The sequence below is a fragment of the Caenorhabditis remanei genome, chromosome I (assembly GCF_010183535.1).
Source record: "Caenorhabditis remanei strain PX506 chromosome I, whole genome shotgun sequence".
NCBI lineage: Eukaryota > Metazoa > Nematoda > Chromadorea > Rhabditida > Rhabditidae > Caenorhabditis > Caenorhabditis remanei.
In genome coordinates, this window is record NC_071328.1 from 3,811,095 (window position 1) to 3,828,740 (window position 17,646).

At 40.3% G+C, this 17,646-nt stretch overlaps 8 protein-coding genes across 8 annotated transcripts; 2 read left to right on the top strand and 6 right to left on the bottom strand.

Annotated features, from left to right (window-relative positions):
* Positions 1-3,861: 3,861 nt before the first annotated feature.
* GCK72_000545 (uncharacterized protein) lies at positions 3,862-4,977 on the top strand (the record flags this gene model as incomplete). The annotated part of the gene is made up of 6 exons (XM_003109365.2): positions 3,862-3,987; positions 4,080-4,232; positions 4,284-4,356; positions 4,405-4,505; positions 4,559-4,706; positions 4,772-4,977. 6 exons carry the CDS (start codon positions 3,862-3,864, stop codon positions 4,975-4,977), a joined length of 807 nt encoding a protein of 268 aa, XP_003109413.2.
* A 98-nt stretch (positions 4,978-5,075) lies between these two features.
* Positions 5,076-5,699, bottom strand: GCK72_000546 (uncharacterized protein; the record flags this gene model as incomplete). The annotated part of the gene is made up of 3 exons (XM_003109353.2): positions 5,076-5,217; positions 5,423-5,537; positions 5,588-5,699. The coding sequence occupies 3 exons, from the start codon at positions 5,697-5,699 to the stop codon at positions 5,076-5,078; spliced, it is 369 nt and encodes a 122-aa protein (XP_003109401.1).
* A 349-nt stretch (positions 5,700-6,048) lies between these two features.
* On the bottom strand, positions 6,049-7,791 carry GCK72_000547 (uncharacterized protein; the record flags this gene model as incomplete). The annotated part of the gene is made up of 6 exons (XM_053722550.1): positions 6,049-6,192; positions 6,240-6,347; positions 6,403-7,374; positions 7,429-7,542; positions 7,591-7,660; positions 7,712-7,791. 6 exons carry the CDS (start codon positions 7,789-7,791, stop codon positions 6,049-6,051), a joined length of 1,488 nt encoding a protein of 495 aa, XP_053591195.1.
* Positions 7,792-8,170: 379 nt separating this feature from the next.
* On the bottom strand, positions 8,171-10,848 carry GCK72_000548 (uncharacterized protein; the record flags this gene model as incomplete). The annotated part of the gene is made up of 7 exons (XM_053722551.1): positions 8,171-8,597; positions 8,641-8,796; positions 9,155-9,460; positions 9,513-9,830; positions 10,275-10,341; positions 10,629-10,703; positions 10,746-10,848. The coding sequence occupies 7 exons, from the start codon at positions 10,846-10,848 to the stop codon at positions 8,171-8,173; spliced, it is 1,452 nt and encodes a 483-aa protein (XP_053591196.1).
* A 223-nt stretch (positions 10,849-11,071) lies between these two features.
* Positions 11,072-11,737, bottom strand: GCK72_000549 (uncharacterized protein; the record flags this gene model as incomplete). The annotated part of the gene is made up of 2 exons (XM_003109188.2): positions 11,072-11,606; positions 11,655-11,737. 2 exons carry the CDS (start codon positions 11,735-11,737, stop codon positions 11,072-11,074), a joined length of 618 nt encoding a protein of 205 aa, XP_003109236.2.
* A 259-nt stretch (positions 11,738-11,996) lies between these two features.
* On the bottom strand, positions 11,997-13,436 carry GCK72_000550 (uncharacterized protein; the record flags this gene model as incomplete). The annotated part of the gene is made up of 5 exons (XM_003109092.2): positions 11,997-12,062; positions 12,111-12,297; positions 12,346-12,600; positions 12,656-12,807; positions 12,852-13,436. 5 exons carry the CDS (start codon positions 13,434-13,436, stop codon positions 11,997-11,999), a joined length of 1,245 nt encoding a protein of 414 aa, XP_003109140.2.
* A 318-nt stretch (positions 13,437-13,754) lies between these two features.
* On the bottom strand, positions 13,755-17,201 carry GCK72_000551 (uncharacterized protein; the record flags this gene model as incomplete). Its single annotated transcript, XM_003109262.2, has 4 exons — positions 13,755-14,268; positions 14,324-14,907; positions 14,954-15,112; positions 17,025-17,201. The coding sequence occupies 4 exons, from the start codon at positions 17,199-17,201 to the stop codon at positions 13,755-13,757; spliced, it is 1,434 nt and encodes a 477-aa protein (XP_003109310.2).
* On the top strand, positions 15,668-17,601 carry GCK72_000552 (uncharacterized protein; the record flags this gene model as incomplete). Its single annotated transcript, XM_053722552.1, has 6 exons — positions 15,668-15,745; positions 15,795-16,073; positions 16,135-16,678; positions 16,735-16,858; positions 16,905-17,487; positions 17,536-17,601. 6 exons carry the CDS (start codon positions 15,668-15,670, stop codon positions 17,599-17,601), a joined length of 1,674 nt encoding a protein of 557 aa, XP_053591197.1.
* Between the last annotated feature and the right edge of the window lie 45 nt (positions 17,602-17,646).

Consider the following 17,646-nt stretch of genomic DNA (forward strand, 5'->3'; position numbering starts at 1 on the left):
TCACCACGAAAGCTACAGTAGCCCACAACTACCGTATGCGCCTTTAACCTGGATTACTGTAGCTTTCGCGGCGGGACCCGAATTGAAGCAAACCATGTCATGATTATACTCATTTGAAAGGTCTCGACGAGCTGGATTCGAATAATTAGTTTTTAAAGCATGATTCTCGGATAAGAGAAAGCTTAGAGCTGAAAACCAAGGAGAAATGAATGCCATCTCCACCTACCACTATACTAGTATAAAAGGCAAACGATCATTGTTGTTTTTCACTTCCTAGTTGCCATCATCCCCCTTACAGTACCCGCCTCCTCTCCCTCTCTTTGAGTCAACAAATCACTATCTTTGTTACTCGTTTTCTATTTGAAGAGGGAAGAGTGATAATACGTTATAAGGTTGAATGATAGCTAGGTGTAAAAGGAAAAACAAATTGTTTGGAAATTGGAGAATTTTGAAGTGGGAGGATTTTAAGATAGGGATGGGTGAAGGGAAGGGGACTATTTGACCTCAGAAAAAAGGTTTAGGCTGAAGCTTGAAGAAAAGTGTTAAATTCTTAAATTTCCATCTCAAAATGTTTAGGAATTCGAAAACTTTAAGTCAATCTTGTTAAAGGAAAAATAGCAGAATTTGGAAGCTCGTCAAGGTTTTCATTTTTAGCCTAACTACTGAAATTTATATTTGTTATATAGATCAAATTTAGTTCTTCATTTTTGTAGTTGATAACTTTTTGATAACTTTTCTAGCTTTCTAGATATGAGAGTTTTTAGCGAGGTATTGTAGAGACCTCTTCAGTTTAAGAACCCAACTTTTGACGGCACGTATCTCAAAAACTAAATGAGATATCAAAAAGTTATCAACTACAAAAATGCAGATCTAAACTTGGACTATAATAGATTAAAATATTGACAACTCAGTGCAACAAATTATTCTGTGACGGGCGGTTAAAGTCAGCCAATCCCCAGGTTTCGAAATGACAAGCACTGGTGTAACTTCGATGACTCATATCACATCTCTCTAGGAAAAAATTGTACAAAATAGTTGCCAACAATAAATATATATCACTAGACTTTTGCTACAACATATCAAAATCTCAAATTCCTGAAGTAATATGGAAAGCTGTGACAAACTGTCAAAGTTAATCAACTTTTCATAATAAATGAAGAGTCTTGAACAATCACTATTTTCAACAGTTCATATCTCTCTAGGAAAAAGTTGTACAAAAAAGTTGTCAACTACAGAAATGTAGATTTAGAGTTGTGCTACAACATATCAAAAAATCAAAACTGTGACGCTACATACAGTGCCGTGGTAGCCTTCAGAAGTGGAGCAGTTTTTAAGTTTTTCACAAAAAAAATTTTAAAGCATTTTTCACCGAAGTCAGACTAGTTTTGTCTAGTGTTTTTAATATTGAAAAACTTGGTTAAAACTTCTTTTTTTAAACAAATTTTAGCATATGCGCACTACCGCACTAAATACCCATTTCGGTGGAGCGCGGATACCAAAGTTCATGTGTCGCAAAAACGCCCTAGCGTAAAATTTTTTGCGTTTTTTTTTCACGTATTCCACTAGAGCACAATTGCCAAAAATTTGTTCCAAATTTTCTGTTATTCCCACTATTTGTATGTGAGGGGGTCATTGAAAGTGACATTTCCTGTTCTTTTCTCTTTCTTTTCATTCTGTTTTTTTCATTTTTTTCATTCTACTCTCCACCCTCAACTACTCACAAAAAGAAGAAAAAGAGACGACACAAATGGAACGTTCTGAAAAAAAACAAGTGGAGAGAGTGGGTGAAAAGAAGAGAGTGCAGAGAAATGAGTCGAGCAATCAGCTGTTTTCACAGGAGAAATAGTGTGGGGAGAGGGAGAGACGCAGAGTGGGAAAAAACTAGAAAATTTCCTTTATTTTCAGAGGGTTTTCAGCAGGGACTTGAGTTACAGAAAGAAAACGCCAAAAGCGCGCCAGTGAAAATAAAAAATGAAAAATGGAATATAACTTTTTCAATTTTATAGCCGATTTCCGGTTTTCAGAAGGCAAAGGAAGTGAGAAAAAAGGATCCGGAAAAGACTCATTTTGCACTTTTTTTGTAATCAATATACTCGTGATAAGCAGCAAAAAAAAGTAAGGTCATGTACTTTTTGATAACGATGAAAGTAGGAAAAATGAGGGAAAATGGAACATTACGAAATGAGCAAAAGAGAAAGTGATCAATGGTTTACACAAAGGAAGAGTATTATTTCTATTGGTAGCATTCTAGAACTTTCAAAACTAAAATATTTGGATTCAGCTCGTCGAGGCCTTTCAAATGAGTATAATCATGACGATGTTTGGAGCAGTTCGGGTCTCACCGCGAAAGCTACAGTAGTCCGCAACTTGGATTACTGTAGCTTTCGCGGTGAGACCCGAGTTGAAGCAAACCATGTAATGATTGGACTCATTTGAAAGGTCTCGACGAGCTGAATACGAATATTTTGGTTTGGTGGATGAGTTTTGGGTTTCTAGGCCAGCAGGGGTGGATTTTCAGTTTTTACGTTAATTTTTAAAAAAGAGTTTTTGACGAAATTAATGAAAAAACCATAGTTGTCAAGGCCCGGGCCGGTAGAAAATTTTCAAGGCCCGGCTTCAAAAAATGACCCTTTTTTTTCCAATTTTTTTTTCGAAATTTTTTCAATTTTTCATCGGAAATGTGACCATTTTTGACTATTTTTCAGAATTTCTTCTAATTCTGACTGATAGTCGAAAATTTGACTTTTTCGCGAAAAAATTCAAAAAAATTCAAAAAATTTGAAAATTTGACTTTCGCGCCAATTTGCCCGGGCCCTGATTTCGCTGACAAGGCCCGGCCCGGGCCTTGACAACTATGGAAAAAACTGATTTTAAAAAACAGAAAAATAACCAAAAAGTAATAGATCAATCAATTGCACCACCTATTATGAAATCCAGTGGGAAAGAAAACCTAAAAATTAAAAAAAAATTATGTCACAGTTAAAATAACAGAGATAACAAAAAAGAAAGGCGAAAACACTGAAATGAACGTAGAAAAAAAAAGAATTTTCGAGTATTCTCTCTCTCTCTCGATTGGGGGGAATGCCCTTCTTGTTTATCTCCTCGGTCCGAAGTCTGGCGGGGTGGTCGAAAAGTGCAAACTGGTCAACAAAGGGGTTCTGACGTGGCAAATTCTGGGAATTTCTGGTAAGGAAAACGGGAAAAAGTCTGGAAAAGCTCTCTGGAATATATATCGAGGGGTTGAAAATAGCTGAGATGGGTTACTGTAGGGCTACTGTAGGCAAAAGTGGTACTGTACTTTCAAATTTTATTGTATCTGAAAAAAATGAAAAAAATTTGCTTCAAAACCGTTCCCATCCCAACCTTTGCCGCTTCTCCGCTAGACACCCGGACGCCCGTCGCGTCTCTTCTCCCCCTTCCCTCACCCTTTTCACGGCCAATTTCTCCACCTCTAGGTCGTGCAGCGATGTCCGAGTGGTTAAGGAGTTGGACTTGAAATCCAATGGGCTATGCCCGCGTAGGTTCGAACCCTGCTCGCTGCGAATGTCTTTTTCTTCTTTTTTATTGTGTTTTCTTATCAAATAATTCATAGTCTTTGTGCTCAAAACGCTGTTTCTCTATTTCTCTCTCATGAAATGAAATTTAACGATTCGAATGAAAAATGAACTTGGATTTCTAAAGAGATTTGAGAGAAAGAAAGAGAGAAAAGTGAAAGGATATCTTTTTCGTTTTTCTTCGAGTAAAAAGAGCACATCACACTGATTTTTTGAGTTGGAGCCGCCCGGTGTTGCCCTCTTTCTAACTTACTTTTGAAATTTTTAAAATAGAAATTAAAAATTTTATAAAAATTTTCCAGTGAAAATGAGAATTTGGGTGGCTTCTCTGATATTCTACGGGTCGGTTTTTGCACTTTGTGAAATTTTTCGATTTCTGGTCATCAAATCGTTTGATAATCCGAAACGATTATCTGCACTTTTGATTTTAGAGGTATGTGCAAGTGCGCTCCAGCGAAAACTATATTTAACCGCCGTGCAACAAATGCGCTCTAATGAGAAAAGAGCTAAACTCTAAAGTTTCAGTTTATCGGAACCCTTCAAATATGCGTCCCGATGTTCGATGTAGGCACAATTCTAGAAAATTACGGACTGCTCGGAGTTTTCGTGGAGATTACTGTAATCGAGTTGGCAAATTGTTATTTTCAACGTGACGCCGTTGCTCATCCGTGTCCATTGGTAAGTGTGTAATGGAGCGCAGTTGCATTGTACGAAATTTCAAAATTTCAGGTAACCAACTGCTACCGTAGAAGCAAAGCGATCCGTCGGGGTGTTTATGTGTTTTTGGTGCAATTGGCTGCGGGTATCTTTTTTTAATTTTAAATTTCAAAAAAACAACAAAAATTTCCAGCATATCTCTCATATTTCGTCGCCAGATTGTTCTGGAACATTGGTGTTCATCCCGTCCATTTGGAGCTTCTTGATCAGGACTCTTGCACTTCTGATCTTACTGTAACTCACTTTTTACAAAAATTTTTGTCTTTAAATTTTTTTCCAAATTTCAGGTAGCCATCACAACCGGTTGCATTATCGAAGGCGCGGCCACATTTCTGGCAAAATGGTTCGAAAAATTTGTAGATCAAAGATATGACGGGGATACGAAGCTGTGCTCCATTGCGAATTGCGTTTTTTCGGGTCTTTTATGTGCAATTGGTGAGTTTTACGCTCCACCGGGAAAACTAGATTAGAGCGCACTTACCAAAATCTAATTTTCCCAGGAATCAACTACACTGGAATGTACGCGAACCCGATCGTCGCGTGGGCTTGTACCTTCAATTGTTTGGGTGTCTCCCATGCCGGACACCTTTTTGTCTATTGGCTCAGTCCTTTTATCGCCTGGTATTTTGCTGAAATTGTGTTCGGGTCGGAAGATGTGATTGAAGAGGAGGAAGAACCTGTGAAGGAGGCAAAGAAGACTGATTAAAGACGAAAAAATGTTTCGAAAAAATATTTTTTAGATTCAAATTGAAAAACATAAATAGATCACAATGTATATACAAAATAGAATAAATCATTGTATTTTCATTCTTCAATAATCTTCTTGCCAGTATCGTACTGCTTCTGATCGAGACGCCGATTTTTCTTCTGATCTACGGCTTGTTTTCCTTGAATGCAACGACGAATTGCGGCTGTCGGATGGACAGTATGCTCGAAATGGACAAATCTGGAAAGAAATTTGGTTTTGAGCTGAAAAAGTATAAAAATTTCGGCGATTTTGTACAAGAGCCGTTTTTGTGTCGAATTACGAGCGCCGCGTAAATCGACACCAAAAACGGCTCTCAGCACCTAAAATCAAAAATTCACCTTTTTTCTTTTTAAAAAACGATTATAAAATCAGTTAAAACGTTCGAAACAAAGATAATTATCACCTTATATGCTTTCCCTTCACAAAATACGTCTCCTCTTCAGTTTTCTGCGAATCACGAATCACCGTCACCGTTTTCAGATATAAATTGAGATTTGAGTCGCAGCGTTCCAGTATTCCTGAAGGAAAACATGTTTTTCTCCATTTTTCAAATCTAAAACATTCTTACCAATCACATAATTATCACCACGAAGCTCCACAACAACTTTCTTCCCAGCCATCCCTTGCAGAACGGCTCCACATCCTGATTCAAGTCTCTCCTTTTCATTACGTGGCTCCATTACGTCAATAATTTATTCGATCTATTTATCTACAATGATCTTACATCAAACAATCAACTTTCTTTCAAAACGAAAGAGAGCCTTTTAGACACAACCATTCGAATGTGCACCATACAAATACCATCGAAGGAAAACGGGGGGAAATCTCACATAATAACACAACACAAAAAACATGAAGAGACGATATTATTTACCGAGATTTTCTTAAAAATAAATAGGAAACGTTCGTTGTTAGTTCGTTGAAAAAAAAGGGTAATGCCGTAAATTCTAATGTATTGGGCACAAAACATCACATTTGACGACAGTTTCGAGGTGAAGAAAGACAATTTTTTGGTAAGAAGTTAATAAATTAGTAGAATTTCGCCTTGTCTTGCTTGCTTCGAACAAAGACGACACCGATGATAATTACTGATTGAACAATAATGATGAGCATAAAAATAGTTGATGAAACGCAAGAGACATTCGGACAATTCGCTGATCCACCTGGTCCACTCTAAAAATCAATAATTTGAAAATTTTTCAAATATTAAAAAAACTAACCGTCTGTACTTGCGTCGCTCGAACTGTTCTCAATTCGTTGAGCAACGAATCCACTTTCTGGTGCATGCTACTGTCTACTCCGCCAGCAGCACCGCCTCCTCCTTGCTGCTGAAATTCAAAAATTCAAAATCACAATTTCAGATTCTCCCAGATTTTAACTCACAACAATTTTTTGGTCAATGTTATACGTCTTCGTGAAGATTTCATTGACATATTGTTTCATGTCACGAACGGATTGAGTCAAGTCACGCAATGACGTGATAACTTCATTCTTTTCAGGCTGTGAGAAACCAGCTCCTCCGCTGACCGCAGCAGGAGGGACTCCACCGGCTTGAGGGACTGCTGCTGCACCAGCGCCAGAGAGTTGCGCTTGTTGAATCTGCGCTAACCGTTGATCCATATTCTGCATAACCTGATGAATCGCATTCTGAGACTCGTAGATCAATCGAAGTTCGCGAGCAGTCGCATCCTCGTAATATTTGCTTGGATCGTATTCATCATCCTCTTTCACTTTATCCGGATGTTGCTCCTTGAATTTCGATCTCTCCTGCTCGTACTCTTTCATCTGTCTCTCGAATTCCTCATCATACTTTTGCTTCTCCTGTTGTGGAATCTGTTCAGCAGCTGGCACTGGCTTTTGTTGCTCATTGAAAAGCGAGAAGACTGAGAAATCAAGAATATCGTGGTCATCAGCGAGTCCTCCAGTGGCAGCAGAGACTCCGAAGTATCCGTTTCTTGGCAAGAAGATGTTCTCAGCTCTCATACAAAGTTCGTAACGTGGAGTTGGTTGCATTCCATCGTCCACATGAACTGTGAGCACGTTCTTCATATACTCGATACGAACTCGCACTGGGTATGGCTTGTTACGGAAGTCGCGTTGGCAACTTGACAAAATCTGTTGTGATCCATCGGTATGATGATCGTAAGATCTTGTTCCATCGTTAAGCATCAACGACACTTGTGGATTATTCTTTTGTCCATCATTATCAAAAGAATCCATGAACAATCCCATTCCGGTCCAGAAGTCGTTTGCTCCAAAGACAGGTCCGAGTGCTCCAAGCTGTGAGGTATACCAGATTCCGAGTCCGTCAGCTCCAACACGTCCTTGTCCTCCGATTTTCAAAGCGATATCCACCTGCATTTCAGTTTATTTTTATTTCTTTTCAAACATTTCAAGTTTTTCTCTCACCTGGAAGTTTTCACTCTCAACGAATGCTCTTTTATTCCATGCGATACCTTTTCTACTTCTCATTGATGGAGCCAAACGAAGTTGTTCTCCAGAAGCAATAGCATCACCACTAACCTAAAAAACATGAGATTAATCATCCAAAATATCGATAAAAACGCTTACAATCCAGAATGGAATCGATCCATCGCGTTGAGCTAGATTTGGAGCACGGAACGAATGCTTATATTCAAATCTAAAATCATAAACTTCCTTGAAACTTATCTAAGAACGTTCTAAAACTTACTTCTTAAAAACCGGGTTATTTTGTGCTCTAATAACATTGATAACTATCAGCAGCACGAGTAGAACCCGTGTTGAGGTCATCTCTGAAATCCCAATAATCTTTTTGTGTACAAAAATGTAAATTTCGTGAGAAAATCAAATGATAAACCGGCAAAAACTGTAGAAAAGCTTGCCAGCCCACCAACCGTACACGTCGACGTCCGGTGTCTGTATACACCAGAAATTACGCACAATTGCGGACTTTCTATCGGGAAAAAATTTTGGATGGTGAAAAGCGCGTTTCGGCCGCATTTCGGGTGCAAATACCGGTCAATAAAAAGCAAATAAAGACAGCAGAAGTTTTATTTCGGGTTCTCAGTGTGCTACACCGTTGAAAAATAAATACATACGTAATGCACCGGAGAAGCTACAATAAAATTACAATATAGTTCGAGTAAAGAAAATGTTATGCATGAAAAATTCAATCATCTGGGTTCAACGCCGAAAAATAGAATACAAGGTTGGGAACATCTGGTCCGACGAGATCAGCCACGTATTCAAAGTTCCGACGAAGCTCCTGGTTGTCAACTGCACTCGGGACCTCTTGCAGAGCACTTGCAAATGTCTGAATGCCACCGGGTGCCATCACATAGAGATTCTCAAGTCTAGGAGGAGTAGGACGATCGGAATTCGGACAAAACTCCACATATCCATTGTCCTCCGCCTTATCAAGAAGTTCACGACAAATCTCATAATCAGCCCACTCGAACGACTTATCACAGAGGAGTTCACTTGGACGGAATTTTGCTTTGTATCTCATTTTTGGGCACGAGTGAATGTAGAATCCCATGTAATAGTATTTGAGAGGAGGCCATTTAGTATGGAGTTGTTGCGTTTGTTCGATTTCTCTGAAATTTATTTTTCATTTTTCCAGCTTTTTCCCAGCTTTACCTCAACGCCGTATAAGTACCCAAAGAGAGAAACGAGTAATCCGGATCGTAATACATGTATTTAGCTGACAAACATCTTGGCAGCACATCAACGACACCGACAGCAATCAGCTTATCATCCAGCAAGTACCACATATGGAACGCGCCGAAGTTTACTCTAAAAAATAAATGTTGTAACAAAAACGAGCGTTAATTGCATATTTGTCATCCGGTTAACTCGCTTCAAACTCAATATTATGCGGTGAAAAATATACCAAAATGTGGATCTCAGCTAGTTCTATCTCTGTGACATACTACGGGCCGGGGTAGAATGGCTTTTTTGGTCATTTTGGTCATTTTTGGCACCTTTTCTTGGCCCGCGACACATTAACGAATAGCCATCCGGCCGGTAGTAGGTCACGGATATAGAACTTGCTGAGATCTACATTTTGGTATGTTTTTCAGCTGATAATACTGAGTCTGAAGCGAAATACGCGCTGACCCGGATGGAAAGTATGGTTAATTTCATCGCTTACCCTCCGTGAGTGTCTTTCAACAACGGCGAATCACAGAGAAACGTTCTCCACCCAGGTAATCGAGGTTCTTTATCCTTATGAATAGTTTGTTGATACTTTTTGTACAGTTCATATGACTCGTCGAGTCTCTGCTCATATTCTGGACTTCCAACAGTAACAAGCTTCACTTCCAACTTGTGCTTCCAGTCTGGGCGTGCCTCGTCGATATACGAACGGACTGTTCTCTGGCGATCAGCATCTTTCTGACGACGTTCAGCTCGAATCGCTTCGGGATCTACATTCCGTTTTCTGCACTTCTCCTCGAATCTGAATTTCAGAAAATATTATTACTATTTGTGTTCAATGCTATATTCCATACTTTGCTCTCCGAATTTCCTTCTTCTTGAGCACTGGCCTATCTGCAGGTTTAGCTCGTTTCGCATCCGGTGATGCCAAACTTTTGTTAGAAGTTTTTGTCGACGACGACGAAGCGCCGGCTTGTTGTTCCTTCTTCTCAACCGGATCTTCCTCTTTAATCCCACAAACCGGACGTTTATCATTCGCCAGGAATTCATTCATCTGTCGCATCGCTCGCTTCTGACTTCTCGACATTTTGAATCGTGTCACATCGAGACGAATCGTGTATTGCGGACAGCAAGTCACCTTGTTATTCGGTTTGTACAGGTATTTTCCGGATCTGAAGGAGAGATTAAAGAGTTTTTATAAAGATGGGAATACAATTAATTGGGTTATTCAGGTCATGTGAAAACGTATTTTAATAGCCTTATTTACGAACGGTGAAAAATGTATTTTTCTAACATGTTTTCTCCTATTTTTCTACCATTTTCCCCTTTTTCTACGCTTTTTTCACCGTTTTTCTACAGTTTTCTGTCATCATTTCGGCCATGAACATCAAAGGGATGCTGCCCGCGGCGAGATATCCAAATTCAAATATTCGACGCGCCTGTAAGATTTTTGGTGTCGATTTACGAGAACTGTAGGAAAATTGGAGAAAAACGGTGAAAAAAACCGTAGAAAAATGGAAAAATGGGAGAAAAACATGTTAAAAAAAAACAAATTTTTCACAGCTTGTGAACATTTTTACATGACCTGAATAACCCATAAGGTCCTATCCGCCCACCTTCTCCAGCCCTTATCCAAAAGGCCAGCATAGTCGTCGACAAGCATTCTGTGAGCCCATACACCGCCTGTAAACAGAGAAACTCATAGAAAAAACGGCAGGAAGCAAAAACATAAGAATTTTTCTAAGCGAAGAGCTGAAGAAGGTGAGGAACCGGAGAGAGCCTGGCACAGTCAAACTTACGTGCTCCAGCCACGCTCCTCGAGTCGGGTAAAACATTCGGGATATGCTCTGTGTAAGTGCATTGCTAAACGAACAGAACCTAGAGCAGTTTTCAAATCGTTTTTCAAGAAATCTATGCAAAAAGACAACAAGTTCCTCTGGAAACCCGTCGTCTTTCCACACAATTCATACCAGTAACAGAAGATTGTATCCTCCCTTCCGGTTGTTCCTCGCCGCTTGACTCTTCTCCTTCAGCTTCTTCACCTACTGTTAAGACGTGAAATTTTGAATTTTGAACTGAAAATGAACCTTTCTCTGAACTATTCGGTGCGTCCTGCCCTCGCACATCTTTGCAGTACCCGCAGCTGCTGCGATTGTTCGTGCTCATAAACTCGAGTATTGTCCAATCCATTATGACTGAAATTTTTCGAAAATTGAAAAATAGGTGACGCTGGAGGGGGTGAAATTTAAAAAATGATTAAAAGAAAATAATCAAAATGGAATTGAAACCAATATCGACATACGGAAATGAGAAAGTTGATATTTTCTTTTTCAATTGAATATTATTGAAGAAAAACAATAAGAAAAAACGAACAAAAAAACTATCTAATAACATCTACAAAACAAATTTATCATCATCCCTGAACATTCTCCGCATATCGTTTCTTCTGAATTTCATCTCGCTTCGCCATCTTAGCCGCTTTCTTCTCTTCCGCCTCCTTTTGCTGCAGCATCACCTCAAATCGCGGATCTTTCGGGTCCATCCAGTAGCCGAAATACTCTTGAATCTCACGAATTCTCTTCTCCAGAGCCAACTCCTTATCATCTTTTTCTCGTTCTTGTTTCACCAGAGATGCTTCATATTTCGCAAGAGCCGCCGGATACTTTTTCAGGTTCTTCTCAAGCTCCGCTAACCTCGCCACTTCAGCCTCCTTCTTTTTCTTTTGCAACTCATTATATTCCTTTTTAACATCATTGAATTCTCTGAATAATCCGATCGCTTGCTCTTCTTCGATTTCTTCAGCAGTTGGGAACAGCTCTTCAACGGGAACACCACTCGCTAATCCATATCTTCCGAATCGTTCCCGACGGGCGGCACGTTCTCGTTCGGAATCGAATTGAACCGGCGGAATTCCACCGGCTGCAATGATTCGATGTCGGGGACGGAGACTGGAATAAAACTGTTTTCAGTGGAAAAAAATTAAGAAAATCACTCACAAACTGATATCAACTTTCGGTGTGGCTTCCTCACTGGCGGTTGTTGCGAAACTTCTCGCCAGAACTCTCCAATTTCTCAACATTTTACTGAAATTGCTTCTTTTAACTTTTCTAATAGCAATAAATGAGGAAGAAAAATAAATATTGCTTATGCGTAGCAATTACGCTCCGCAGAGATAACGGGAAAACGGCGGAAAACCTGAGAAAATTGAAAAAGAAAGAGAAAAAGTAATGATTGGAATAATGTTCATTGAAATAAAACCGAAGTGAAATCGAAGTGAATTGTTATATTTGAAGATCAAAATGAGGATGTGAGTGTTTTGATGAAAGAATTGATATGAATCAACTAGTGGTGCTTTCTTGTTCGGATTTCTCTGGGTTAATGACGCCTTCCGAGACTTCCCAAACCTGTAAATTAATTGATTATAAATTATATTGGAAACTGGAACAACTCACCTGAAATTTGTTATATTCGTCAGTACTACATATTGTCCATGGACGGTTCGGGTTCCATGAGAAATCGGCAACTTTTCCTAGGTGACCAGAATGAACGAAAACAACTTCAGGTGGAGGGGCTGTGGGCTGCGTCGCTGGATCATTGGAGGGGTCTTCCACTTTTGAGAGATCCCATACAATGACAAGGCTGGAAATTGAAACAGTAATAATGGGAACTCTGCTTGCAACAACTAACTCATCAGATCCACTACTGGCAAGAACTGTTTCGATATGCGGACTGAATGCAACTTGGAAAATCTCGTCCGTATGGTGTCGCAGCGTGTACATTCTCTTTCCCATATTTCGAACATCCCACACAGCAACAGTTTTATCTGCAGAAGCCGTAGCAAGAATGAACTCATTGAATGGGTTATAAGAGACACAAGTGACATCGGAATTGTGTCCGATGGACGAGAGTTGGAATCTCGGGTGGCGAAGATCCCAGATATTCCTGAGAAATAAGACATGATAAAGAAATATTATATTTATATTAATTAATGAATTACAATTTTCTATCATCTCCCACAGATGCAAAGACATTCGGGTGAAGAGCGTGGAAAGCGACATCCTGTACATTCGAATCGTGGCCTTTATACTTGCTCACCGGAGTTAATTGACCAGCAATATTTTGGTGGGCATTGATATCAAAATGGCAAATCTGAAAACGCATTGAAATTCTGACTTTTCCCAACGATTCCTAACCGCTCCATCCTCTCCGGCCGTCAATAAATGACCTTCACTCGTATTACTCCATGAGAGGCCATATCCTTCCCCTTCGTGTCCTTTCAGTCGCAATTGTGGTCGGAATTTGTTATCATGTGGTTGAGAGGGATGTTGAGTATAATCAAAAATATAAACATCGTCACCGGGGCCTCTACTGGCAATTATAATCGGGTTTTGTGGCATATATCGTGCTCGGTGCACTTCGTCTTGATGAACAATTCGTATCTCATCTTCAAGTTTCGCCGCACTTCCCGCTCCATAGCCACCGAATTCTTGCTGTTCTGCATCCCATTTGGAATCGTCTAACTCGGCGGCGTCAGTAATCGAGAATTTCGAGATTAATAAATGATTTTGAACGTCATTTGATGTATGAGTTCCGAGTATCACTCGGTGTACAGAAGTGTCCGAGCTGTCGGTTTTAGTAACGTCAGGCATCCATTGAACTGTTAAAGTGGGCCATTCGAGTTCTCTGGTGACGACTGTGTCGTAGAGGAAAGGAGCATTTTTCTTCCAAACTCTATGTTCTCGACTCGTCGTCTCTACACACGAATCCGCCTCACTCATTATATTCTGAAAATGACAAAAAACCTTTAAAAATCTGAAAAAACCACAACAACGAAATACTAGTATGAGTTGGCACAACATACACACAAACAACATCAACTACACAATATATATTGGGACAAAAATCGGTAGATTTATCTGAATTCAAGTTCTTTTTCAATCATAATGCGAGATAAATTAATGAATTTAGAATTTACAGTCAAAATGTGGTGAGAAGGTGGGGGAAATATGCAAAAATTGTTAGAACGGGGAAGATTCAAAGATTCAGATGAGATGCAAAAAGTAAAAATCAAAAATAATTTATCTGCTTGGAGCAGTTCACATAGGTCTTTCAACCATTTCGGCTGGAGTATCTTCTTCAACTTCGTTGTAAATGTTGTCTGCCATCTGCCATACTTGAAGAATGTTATCTTCAGAGACACTGCACACCACCCAAGCCTCATTTGGATTCCACGAGAAATCACTGATTTTGGCGGTATGTCCTCCGTGAATGAACAGAAGCTCTGGTGGCCCATCCTCGGCATCCTCAGCAGATTGGTCTTCTCCAATCTTTGACAGATCCCACACATGGAGTCGCTTGTCGGTTCCACTGGATGCAAGAATAGTCTCATTATGCGGGCTCCATTGGACTTGGAAGATTTCGTCTCTGTGCGACTCGAATGAATGAAGTTTGAGGCGAAGATTACGGAGATCCCAGAGAGCGACAGTCTTGTCAGCAGAGCCAGTAGCCAAAATGAATTCTGAGTATGGGTTGAAAGCCAAACAGTTGACCTCAGCGGTGTGAGCGTCGATTGAGTGTCCTGGAGTATTTGTTCGAACATCCCAAATCAGCCTGGAAATGGGATTTTCAGTAAATAATTTAATGATTTTTTTAAACAACAACTTACAATTTCTTGTCGTCACCGACAGATCCGAAAACACCGTCATGAAGGACATGCCACGCAACATCTTCCACAACAGATTCGTGTCCCTTGAAAACGTCTCTTGCCATCAGTTCCCCGCTGACATTCTGGCTTGCATTGATATCCCAATGACAGACTGTCTGATCATCTGAAGCCGAGAGAATGAGTCCTTCCTTGTTTGGGTTCCACGACAATCCGTATCCTTCTTTGGAATGTCCTTTCAGCTTGATCAATGGATTGAACGTGTTATCACGTGGGATAGCTGGATACTTTAGATAGTCAAAAATGTAAACATCAGCAGACGGGGACTTGGTGGCAATGATGTTCGTCTTTTGTGGCATGTATCGAGCACGGTTCACTTCGCCCTCGTGGTTGATACGGATATCTGGCTCGACTTTCCCGTTGACAGCACCAAAACCTCCGAATTCACTACGTTCAGTGTCGTAACGAGAAGCATCGAATTGCGCCTCATCAGTTGGCATGCTAATTTTGGAGATGAGAAGATGGTTTTGCTCGTCCGATGTGTGTGTACCGAGAATCAGTCGATGAACAGTGTGATCACTGCTATCCTGAAAATAAAACATTGAAATTGGAATTATGAATTTCCGGGATCACCTTTGTGACTTCTGGGAGCCATTGCACACTCAAAGATGGCCATTCCAGTGCATGTGTCATGACGAGATCATACAAAAACGGAGTGTTCTTCTTCCAGATTTTGTATTCATCGTTGGCAACACGATCTTCTGAGGTACCATCCTCCAAAGTGGCCATTTCCTGGAAAACAGCTTTTTATGAGATTTTTGAAGCGTTGAGAAGCCAAAAAGTATAGACGGAAGTAGAAACACAATTTGAGAGAAGAAAGCTATTTCTTATATCGATTATTACAATTTGAGAGAGGTATTGTGCACTTATTCGTAAGCAATACAACACAAATCAATAAAAAAAGAACTGAAGAGAATCATTATGCGAGAGATTCAATAGACTCAAAATAACTGAGCATATGTCCTGACTGCGGTAAAAAACCCATTTTGAATGCGTCTGTGCGTCGGTTTTTCGCGGGTGTGCGGGTCTCGCAACGATTTGACGGCACAAGTGTCGTAAGGTACGGTGTATGAGAGGCTCATTTGAATTCCTCTCGGACAACTCCAGGCTCACTCAATTCAGTACTCTGGGAACATCATCAAAACTCGTTCTCTAGGTTTATCGATTTTCGGTTCTGATTTTACGAAAAATTAGGTCGATTCTTTTTATATTTGTTACTTTATTTATTTTTTCGTTTCACATTTTTCTACCGGCTCAAAATCCTGCTCTTAATTAATCGCTTTTCAGATGCAAGAAGAAATCATAGATTTCTTCCGGAATCCGGCGTTATTTTTCTATATGACGCTGATGATGACCGTCTGCGTCGTAAGTTCCCCCTGCAATTTTATAAAAGTTAATATGTATTCAATTTCAGGTCAGCGGGTCTCAACAAGTGGGTGATGTTGTGGAGACAGAATTTCATGCATATCGTCTTCATCAATATGAAATCAGTGGAAACATGTACGGAAGTAGAAATCATCGTGTATCTTATGAAGCTGTCTCATTGGGCGCTCGCGCTCTCAGAAGAACAATGGTCACCTCATGGCGTGAGGTTCTCACACATGACGTAGACGACATGTGGGCTTTGTCCACTGGTGCCGTTTTAATCTTCATTCCGGATAACCTCGACGAATTAAATGATATTGACAGAAAAGTAAGCTAGATAATCCTAATCATTTTCCCAACTGAATAGAACCTAATTCAACTTTTTCCAGGCATTCTTAGATCTCGAAACCAAATTGCTCAACGTGAGAACCGATTTAGCTGTATACGTTGCTCCATATAATGATGATGCTGCCTCAATCCTCAATGATGTGAACTCCCGAGCTGAAAAGGCTCCAAGTGCTCTTCAACATTTGATTCAATCTCTATCTGGAAACACCATCAGTATTACATCCTCCGATCAAATTCCAGAATTGACAGATTCTTACAAGCCAGTTAACGTTGTGGGTCGCTTGAGCAGTGGAGATCGTGCTTCTCTTACCATCGCCTTCGTCGCTCATTATGACACATCATCTGCCGTGCCAGGAGTGTCTCCAGGAGCAGATTCAAATGGATCTGGAGTTGTTGCTCTTCTCGAGCTCCTCGCAGTCCTCTCAAAATTCTACGACTCCCCAAGCACTCGTCCACCATATAATCTTCTCTTCATCTGGACCGCCGGTGGAAAGCTTAACTACCAAGGAACCCGTCACTGGATTGATGAATTCCAGAAAGGAATCGAAGGATCTGAGTTTTTGGATTCTGGTGTTAACAGAAAAGGTAGGTTTTTGAAAAAAAAAACAGAATATTCTGAAATCGTCCTGAAGAAATTTTAGATGATCGTATCGACTTGGCCATTTGCATTGAGTCGATTGGTCGGAAGACTGGAGGACTCTACATGCACGCTGGAAAAACACCATCTGAAAACTCAGCCGCTGCTCAACTTTTGAGAAGACTCAAGTACGGTTTTCCTCTGAATTTTATGATACAAAATGAGATTTTTCAGTAACATTGCTCCAAACAAGAAGATTGAATTAGTCACCAAGAAAATCTCTCTGACAACCGCTAGCGCTTGGGAACACGAGAAGTTCAATATCAAGAGAATGCCAGCTGTCACCCTCTCTACCCTGCCATCCCCAACAGATCCAGCTCGCAATTCGATCCTTGATCTTCCATCGACTCTTGACGAGGAAGAGCTCATTGATAACATCCGTCTCATCGCCGAAGCAGTTCTTGGATACATTTTGGGACTTCCAGAAACCGGACCATCCTCTGATTCTCGTATCAAATCAGAAGTTAGCATGTTGTCAAAGGATGCCGTTGACAAGCAACGCGTTCATCACTTCATTCGTCAATTCGCATCAAGACCACGCCCAGTTGGAGATCAAAAGGCCACTGAAAGCGTCACGTCGAACTTGGCATCTGCTGCAGCTGGATACGGACAAGTTTTCAAGTCCGGAGTCACGATTACAGATGCGAAAGCATTCGGAGTCACACAGAACCGTCTCGTTGCAGAACGTGTCAAACCAGCAGTTTTCGAACTTGTCATCGCTGCTGGAGTATTCGGATATCTCACTGTTTTCTATTATGTAAGTTTACAAAATCGTCAGTTAATCGTTAATCATTTTCTCTTTCAGCTTACCACACACTCCCAGAATACCATCGAAGGAACCGTCTCAGCCATCCGCAAATCGATCTTCTGAAACAAGTACTTAATTCTATTCGTCTTCCCCCGTTGATATTTGTTG